The sequence below is a fragment of the Orussus abietinus genome, unplaced genomic scaffold (assembly GCF_000612105.2).
Source record: "Orussus abietinus isolate OABI.00-Male unplaced genomic scaffold, Oabi_2.0 scaffold124, whole genome shotgun sequence".
Lineage (NCBI taxonomy): Eukaryota > Metazoa > Arthropoda > Insecta > Hymenoptera > Orussidae > Orussus > Orussus abietinus.
In genome coordinates, this window is record NW_019394296.1 from 260,775 (window position 1) to 269,363 (window position 8,589).

Genomic DNA, 8,589 nt, shown 5'->3' on the forward strand with positions numbered 1-8,589 from the left:
GCATTGTGAAATACTTTAATAAATAGCCACTTATTGGGATGTAATTTTTCTCAGGATTACCTGGAGAGAAGGGAGAGCATGGCGATTGGGGTATTAATGGTTATCCAGGCACTCCTGGCTTCCCTGGAGCACCAGGACCTAGAGGGTTCAAAGGTAGCCGAGGTAAACCTGGACCCACGGGGTCAATGGGGTTGGAAGGTGACAGTGGACGCCCAGGACTTGCTGGACCACAGGGAGCCAAAGGTCAACCAGGACAAATTATTTGGCCACCGGTGGATCAAATACATACCACTCCTGGCGATCAAGGCGACAAGGGATTCCCAGGAATAGAAGGTTTAAGAGGTCTTCCTGGTATACCAGGACTCGTGGGAGACGATGGACCACCGGGACCAAAGGGTGAAAAGGTGAGATGATAGTTCAGCTATAATTCCCTCCTCAGAGGATGAATTTCAAGGTTAAATTAAATATACCTAGTTATTTCCATTTAACTTTATACTAATTGAATTATATAGTCTTAGGACTGATGTACATAAGTTTTATCAGGTATATAATTGACACCAATGTTCATGAATTCTTCAGGGTGATTACGGAATGCCAGGATTATCTGGTCGAGATGGGTTACCAGGATGGGATGGAAGTCCAGGTGAAAAGGGAGAACCAGCATCAGAGCGGATTGAATATCTTCAAGGTGATCCAGGTTTTCCAGGAATACATGGAGAAAAAGGCGCTCCGGGAGATTTTGGTACCAAGGGAGAACCTGGAGACTCCGCGCAACATACTCGCGATATCAAGGGAGAAAAGGGATACCAGGGCGAGAGTGGTGAACCTGGTAAATTAATCTCTTTAAATAATCTCCTATCGTATACATGCTTACCCGTCTAAAAAGGTTTATATTTGCTTTGACATCGCCATGTCCTGACGTTTAATGCGTTTCATACGTTCCTTTATGGAATCGAAATAGAATATTAATTTTCCAAATTATCCCAGGATTCGACGGGTACAAAGGGTTCCAAGGACCTCCTGGAGATGAAGGATTCATCGGACCGCCGGGATTACCAGGACCAAAGGGTATCGCTATTCAAGGGCCTGATGGACTAAAAGGATATCCTGGAATGCCTGGAGATCCAGGACCTCGTGGAACACCTGGAACAACGGGACCGCAGGGTCTGATTGGTTTTCCGGTGTGTAGAAAAATGAAGTTATGAATTACCTTCTCATCGAAACATTTTTTCTGTATCAAGAATTGTTTAGAGCTAATCCATACCTGTATTTCAGGCTCCTTTGGCCCAAAAAGGAGAGCGAGGAGATCCTGGAACGAATCTAAATTACGGAGATATCGGAGAACGAGGAAGAGCTGGACCGAAAGGTGAATTCGGGGATGCTGGACCAACAGGTCGTCGTGGTCGACCTGGACAAGATGGACTCAAAGGCTCGAAAGGGGGCAAAGGCGCTCCAGGTTTCGTCGGATTAGCTGGTCTAGAAGTAAGAATCCATCAATTATCTATATTACCGTTTTACATAAACCTGGAATTATTTAATATATATTTTATTGCATCATAGGGTTCTAAAGGTCAAAGAGGTGACAGTCTGCAAGGTCCTCGAGGATTACCTGGACTTTCTGGCCACCCTGGTCTACCTGGAATGATAGGCAACGTTGGTGTGCGAGGTGAAATTAACTTTTGAATTTATCCTGCAGAAATGTTAATAAATAGTAATCTTTCGTATCAGCCTACCCACTGTCCTAACACTATTAGAGAAAGAAATCATTGATACAGTTTCTTTTACCGACGTTTAGGACCCGATGGAATATCCGGATTCGATGGAATGAAGGGACTGAAGGGAGAAATAGGATTCCTGGGTCGCCGTGGAGATGACGGCGATGCAGGTCCTCAAGGTTATCCGGGAATGGGCGGAATTCACGGAGCACCGGGACGCCCAGGAGAAGATGGCACCATCGGAGAGATCGGAGAACCAGGACCTAGAGGATGGCCAGGCTTTGACGGAATCACGGGACCCCTTGGCCACAAAGGAGAAATTGGAGACATAGGGAAACCTGGACGTCCTGGTATATCAGGTCCTCCTGGAATCAAAGGATTATTAGGAGATGAAGGCTTCCCAGGTCCCGATGGACCTCCGGGAGAGAACTCCTTCAGCGGTTCTCAAGGGGACAAGGGCGATGCAGGATTCATGGGAGAAGTAGGACCACCAGGTTCCCCAGGTTTTGACGGTCGGCCTGGTGCTCCTGGAGAACCAGGACTCTTCACGGATGGCTTTGACGGATCGCAAGGACCTGAAGGTGAACCTGGCTTCGATGCATACGACGGTTCTCCTGGTCCCAAGGTAAATCGCAATGGCATTCTAGATTCTTGAAATCCATTCGGAGTTATTTAAACTAAAAAAGAGATATCCATAAAAATTGACACAGTACATCTGATGGCACTATAAATACTAATGGAAAGTCTAAGGTGATATAAACATAGCGTCTGAGAGACCTCGTTTACGAAACTTCTCATAACTAAGTGTATCGAATCGTTTGAGATTTTACGACCCGAAAATGGAGACCTCGAGGAAATCCCTGGTACCTATGAAATTTAATCTCTTTTTAATTTGTTTATAATCGTTTTTTAATTTTTATCTAGAAAATGAAATTTTAAAGGTGTCAGAATCTGTCTTAGGGCCGCCATATTCACGTGGTACAATTTCAACCGATTCCGTACACCCAGTTCAGAGAAAAGTTTCACAAACTGTTGGCCCCTCATGTCTCTTTCATATCCCCTTAATATGATAATTAACTTGTAATTGACAGGGAGAAATTGGTGACATGGGCCCCGATGGACTGAAAGGCGAAAGAGGAGACGCGGGTCCAAAGGGATGGCCAGGGAGCCCAGGAATCTCAGGAAAACAAGGAGAAAAAGGAAAACGTGGCTCGATGGGTAAAGCTGGATTCGATGGTCCTAAAGGAAGACGGGGATTGGATGGTGATCCAGGAATTATGGGACGTCCAGGTTTGTAATCTATCTTTACATAAAAGTACTCGGATGCAGAAATTGAGTGTCTCAAGAAAGTTTCTTTCTACGATTTCAGGAATGCCGGGCGATGAAGGTCCCCGAGGTTCTCCTGGTTTGGCCGGTATTAATGGACCTAAAGGTTCGATTGGAGAACCTGGTTATCTGTCCTACGTTGAGGCCACCAAAGGTGATTTCGGTATTCCTGGACTTCCTGGGTTACGAGGTCGCAAAGGTGAAATAGGCGAAGAGGGCTATACCGGGTATGACGGTCCTAAGGTTGGTGAATCTAAAACTGTATACCTTACTCTGAATCTTATTATCAATTTAGAAACTTTATCCATTAACTCTTGATTCTGTCCAGGGCCGGCAAGGAGACGCCGGATTGCCTGGGAGCGACGGATTCCCAGGACTGCCAGGATTGCCAGGATTACCCGGAGATATAGGACCTGCTGGAGCACCAGGTGAATACAATTAATATTAAATATTCCGCTACACTATACGTCGTTTTCCATAGGGCATAAGATTCTTACTTGGAAAGGATTACGTCTCCTCGGTCTCTGTTAATGGAGCATATACGACTTTTATGAGTAGTGGTTATTTAAATAAACATCGATAATTGTCCAGGACTTCCGGGACAGTTCCCCGAGTCAGGAGAAGTAGGAAGAGCTGGATTCAACGGAGCACCAGGAATCCCAGGACGTTCTGGACAAAAGGGAGCTCCCGGAGAGTACGGACCTAATGGACCCAAAGGAATTATTGGTGAAACCGGTGGTTCCATCAGCGGCTTGAAGGGAGTCAGAGGAGAACCAGGTTCTTAAATAAGAATCATTGTTAATTGGCCATTAACTTCGGTGGATTTTTAAGATCTAACATTCCTTCAGGTTTGAGAGGACTAGAGGGTGCTCCTGGGACTCCAGGACGTCCAGGACTGCAAGGATTCCCTGGATCTCGGGGACCGAAAGGGTATCTCGGAGAACCTGGAATATCCATGGGAAGTGCTAAAGGCCAAATTGGAGAAGTTGGCTGGCCCGGTTTTAATGGTCTCCCAGGACTAAAGGGAATTAAAGGCGATTCAGGACGGTCTGGTTTTAGCGGCCTACCTGGCTTGAAAGGCGAGAGAGGAGATGATGGAATACCTGGTCCTACTGGGCTTCGTGGCCCTCAGGGTCCTCGGGTACGAAGTTTAGTTTATAAATAATAATAACATTGGCAATCCATTAACGCAGCCAACCTCACGAAAACACCTTTTAATTTCCGGAATTACGCACTAAGCAATAATATCAGGAAAATGCATTCTAAAGAAAATGAACTCTTGATGCGAGATAAATTTTCTTTATTTCGCCTGCTCCTCCGCCATATGTGACCATTATTAATTGGAATTGAAATGGACTGTAATCGATCTTTCTATAATTAACAATAGGGTTGGAAAGGAGATCGCGGTAACAACCCGTTCTCACCGTTCCCATTACGTGGATTACCAGGAGATATGGGATATCCAGGACTACCAGGTAAGCGCAGCTTCCACGTAGACGGTGACGAAATTAATAATTGCGAGTTCCGTTTAACTTCCGTGTGCTGAAACGAAGGTGAGATCGATTCCAATTAAATTCCAGGATTGCCTGGAGCACCGGGATTGATGGGAGAGCCAGGAGAAGACGGGCTCCCAGGTCGAGCAGGAGAAAGAGGGATGATCGGTTTCTCTGGTCCCCAAGGTCCGGATGGAGAACATGGTCCCGAGGGTTACCCTGGTCCCCCGGGTACCATCGGTCGTCAAGGTTCGCCAGGTGGGAAAATCCATCTGCAAGAAGTTATTAAACATGAAACGAGCTAATTACAGAGTAAAATAATTTCCCGTTTACTTCAATACGCAGGATTCGCGGGCGCCCCTGGAGCACCAGCTGCAGCTGCTCCACCTCCACCCAGTAGAGGCTTCCACTTTGCAAGACATTCGCAGTCGGAAATGATACCTCTCTGTCCCCGAAATACCGTTAAACTGTGGGAGGGATTTTCATTGTTGCATATAATGGGCAATGGACATCCTTACGCCCAAGACCTAGGTAAGTGTTCCTCAATGATGGAAACGTTTCCGATCGATATCCATTCCTGTTGGAATAAATAAAGACTGTTGAACTCATTTTACCATTAAATCGTCAAATCTTCATGGCGTCGTTAGAAAGGTTCTGTATTAAGAAACTGTTGATTCTGGAACTCAGGCGCAGCCGGCAGTTGCATAAGGAAGTTCTCAACGATGCCGTTCATGTTCTGTAACCTGAATAACGTCTGCGATTACGCCCAACGTAACGACTACAGTTACTGGCTGAGTACGACCGAGCCCATGCCCATGATGATGACGCCCATTCCGGCACCGGAAGTCGGCAGATACATCTCCAGATGTTCCGTTTGCGAAGCGCCGACCAGACTGATCGCTGTCCACAGTCAAACCATGACGATCCCAGAATGTCCCGGTGGCTGGGAGGAAGTTTGGGTCGGCTACAGTTTCCTCATGGTAAAGTACCCAATCCTAAATTGAACTAAATAAACACTAACGACTACCCAAATATTAAGAAGTAGCAAGAATTACAGATGCAATCGCTGTGATAAAATTAACGGAACATTGAAATTCCGTGCACAATCATAAGTACTACCATTATATCCATTTAATTACACCCGAGCATGTATAATGGTTAACCCTCTGTAACGCCATGTGACTTTGAATTCACGTACCTGCAAATCGTTACTTTTTGAGTTCTATTTGATTTTTCCGGTGAAACGAAATGTCGCACCTTATTATCATACCCCACTTTTGTAACCAAGGAATTTGTTTATAAATTCTATATTTATAGACGCTTTAATTTATAAAGATTTATATAAATTGTACATTTACAAACATATAGTTCGTTAATATAAGGAGGTTAATTCGTGTTATATCAGTTTTTGGTTGACTTGAAAAAGATTAGATTGCAGAGGCTTAAGGTAATATGAAAGGGTCATTCTATTATCTACCACGTATATATATATAAAACGTCCAAATATTTATAAAAATTTTCTCCAAACTGGGTACACCGAATATATTAAGACTTTAACACATGATTATGGAGGCCCTAAGGAAGAACGCGATACTCCTGAAATTTTATTTTTCAAACAAAACTTCTTTTTATCTAGCGTAGACTAGAACCAAAATCACATTGTTTTGTGAAAAATGAAATTTCACGAGCAAGGCGTTCTTCCTTAGGGTCTCCATAATTACGTGTTAAAGTTTCAAATTATTCGGTGCACCTAGTTTGGAGAAAAGTTTTATGAATATTTGAACGTTTTATATATGTATAGAATGACTCTTTCATATCACCTTAAGTACGGCAACACTTGAACGGCGAAATACCGTGGCTAATGTGTTCATGAGAGTGTTTCATGTAAGTTTTCCTCGGAAATTCTAAAAAAATGTGTCTTTTCCGTAGCATCGGGATGCCGGAGCCGCGGGCGGCGGGCAATCTCTGGTATCGCCAGGTTCCTGCCTCGAAGAGTTCCGTGCGCGTCCCTTCATCGAGTGCCGAGGTCTGGGTACCTGCAATTACTTCACAACGGCCTCGTCCTACTGGCTGGCGACCATCAAGGACTACGACATGTTCCGGAAACCGCTTCAGCAAACCCTGAAGGCGGACCACACCTCCAGAGTGAGCCGCTGTGCCGTGTGTCTTCGGCGCCGAGTCACCGACAACGACTCCAGCCGGTTCCGCCAGTTTACGGTGAACAACCAGCGGTTTGCGCCTAACCGGAACCCGAACCAGAACTACAACCGGGTGCCACCTGTTCAACCCCTCCAACCGGAACGACATCCCGACTGGTACAACAGGAGATTCCCTCCTGGAAGGGACAGGGCGAATTACAGACGCGTGCCATCTCATTACAGGAGGCGAGGGCGCCCCCGGAAACATAAGACGGAAGATCCCGCGGAAAACGCGGTCGACACGTAGCGGAATTACCGAAAACTAGCTAGAACCGCTGCCAAGACCTTAACAAACCGTTATGTATATATTATACAAAGAAACCCGAGTTTTGAGCGAGATTTAACGATGATTCCACCGACAGGGGGTCGAGGATCGTTCTCCAAAATGGCTCCCATGAAAAGAGTCATCGGCGTGAGTCGATGACTGCGTATTATTGTTCATTTTTTATACAATCTTACGTTGTCAGTATGCTACATTGACGTACTGGTAGGGAATTTAGTGGAATAGTCACTCTGTTAGCCACGAATACCTAAGTTACTTTCAAGGCATTTTTCACTTTGCACGTATATTTCGTAATTTATTGTGGATTCTTATCTGTCGGTATAAATTCAGAAATATAATAACAATTTAAAGGAAACATTTGCACAGAGCAAATAGTATTCCGCGATATGATCACTTTCTATCGTTCTGAAGATAATTCAATCATCACCTAGATTATCAATCATAGGGATCCAGATTTATCTTCAATAATTCTTTCCATTGTAACATTACCTAGTTTTCGTCTGATGAAGTATCCCTAGAGTTATTCAATGAAATTATTTACTCGTATGTAGCGGGAAAAAAACTTACTATTACCTTTATGGTATTGCATTCAATTGCTATTCCGTTAATTTCGCATAGTCCAGTTTCTAGTCGGATTTAGGATTACGACAAAAATTGTAGTCGATCAATCCATTGCATTGACATCCAGAAAGTGGAAGAATCTCTCGGTTGGTGGAATCATGTTTAAATCCGCGTATCAACGGGGTTTCTTGTGGCGAAAGTGCCATGTATTTTTCGCAAAACCGCGAATTTAGAACGATCTTATCAACCACAGAGTCTCTATTGGCCGTGCCATAAAGAGGACCGACATAACTCGAGCGGCACATAATGTTGCAAAACATGACAGAAATGTTCCGGACATATTCCAGGACCTTTCCGCAATAATTTGGGCCGTATCCGCGTTCACCGTTAAAAACTGACGACTGCCAAAACGTAAAAGTAAATGTTCCAGCCCTCGTAATATATAATATATACGTATGTCGTAATGGCGCCTAAACGCGTCCCGCCATCTAGATATGTTACATAGCTATTAAATTAACATTATATTATCGCTAATGTAATATCTAGCAAAACTTGAATAAATGAATTTTATATAACGCCGAGCGGTGGCACCATTTTCGCAGGAAGTGGTCTGACTGTAACGTGAAATATACCGAGAAATTACTCATTGACGGCTTTATAAATATTTATGAATATGCTCGGTGAATGCGAATTTGTTATTGTCACTCCCAAATATCCCAGAGATGAGCTGGAGTTTAATTTCTGCAAACATCAATGTTTGCCATGCAAACATATACATTTTGCTGGTGTTGAATGATGATTAATACGTATTCCCAATAAGTCACAATAACAAAAAATACCTGCTCTCTTAACGTAAAATATTGGTATTCGATTGCCTAAAATTTCTTTTAAACCGTCATTTTATAGACAAATAGAAAGCAGAATGATTCCGTATTATAAATACATACGTGTTGGCAACAGAGATGAGTTGGGAGATTGCTTACGGGCAGGATGGTGCGATCACATCCTGTGCT

At 43.9% G+C, this 8,589-nt stretch overlaps 1 protein-coding gene across 1 annotated transcript in view; it reads left to right on the top strand.

The window, feature by feature from the left end:
- Nucleotides 1–8,261, top strand: part of LOC105703232 (collagen alpha-5(IV) chain) — a 35,952-nt gene extending 27,691 nt beyond the window's left edge. Inside the window, exons 12-27 of the mRNA XM_012431465.2 lie at nt 55–404; nt 580–829; nt 988–1,181; nt 1,276–1,482; nt 1,561–1,666; nt 1,796–2,340; nt 2,807–3,005; nt 3,085–3,284; nt 3,370–3,469; nt 3,633–3,818; nt 3,890–4,182; nt 4,429–4,516; nt 4,622–4,792; nt 4,880–5,065; nt 5,222–5,514; nt 6,464–8,261. Coding sequence (XP_012286888.1) covers nt 55–404; nt 580–829; nt 988–1,181; nt 1,276–1,482; nt 1,561–1,666; nt 1,796–2,340; nt 2,807–3,005; nt 3,085–3,284; nt 3,370–3,469; nt 3,633–3,818; nt 3,890–4,182; nt 4,429–4,516; nt 4,622–4,792; nt 4,880–5,065; nt 5,222–5,514; nt 6,464–6,979 — 3,884 coding nt within the window. The 3' untranslated portion in view covers nt 6,980–8,261. The remainder of the gene's footprint in view (nt 1–54; nt 405–579; nt 830–987; nt 1,182–1,275; nt 1,483–1,560; nt 1,667–1,795; nt 2,341–2,806; nt 3,006–3,084; nt 3,285–3,369; nt 3,470–3,632; nt 3,819–3,889; nt 4,183–4,428; nt 4,517–4,621; nt 4,793–4,879; nt 5,066–5,221; nt 5,515–6,463) is intronic.
- The last annotated feature ends 328 nt before the right edge of the window (nt 8,262–8,589 follow it).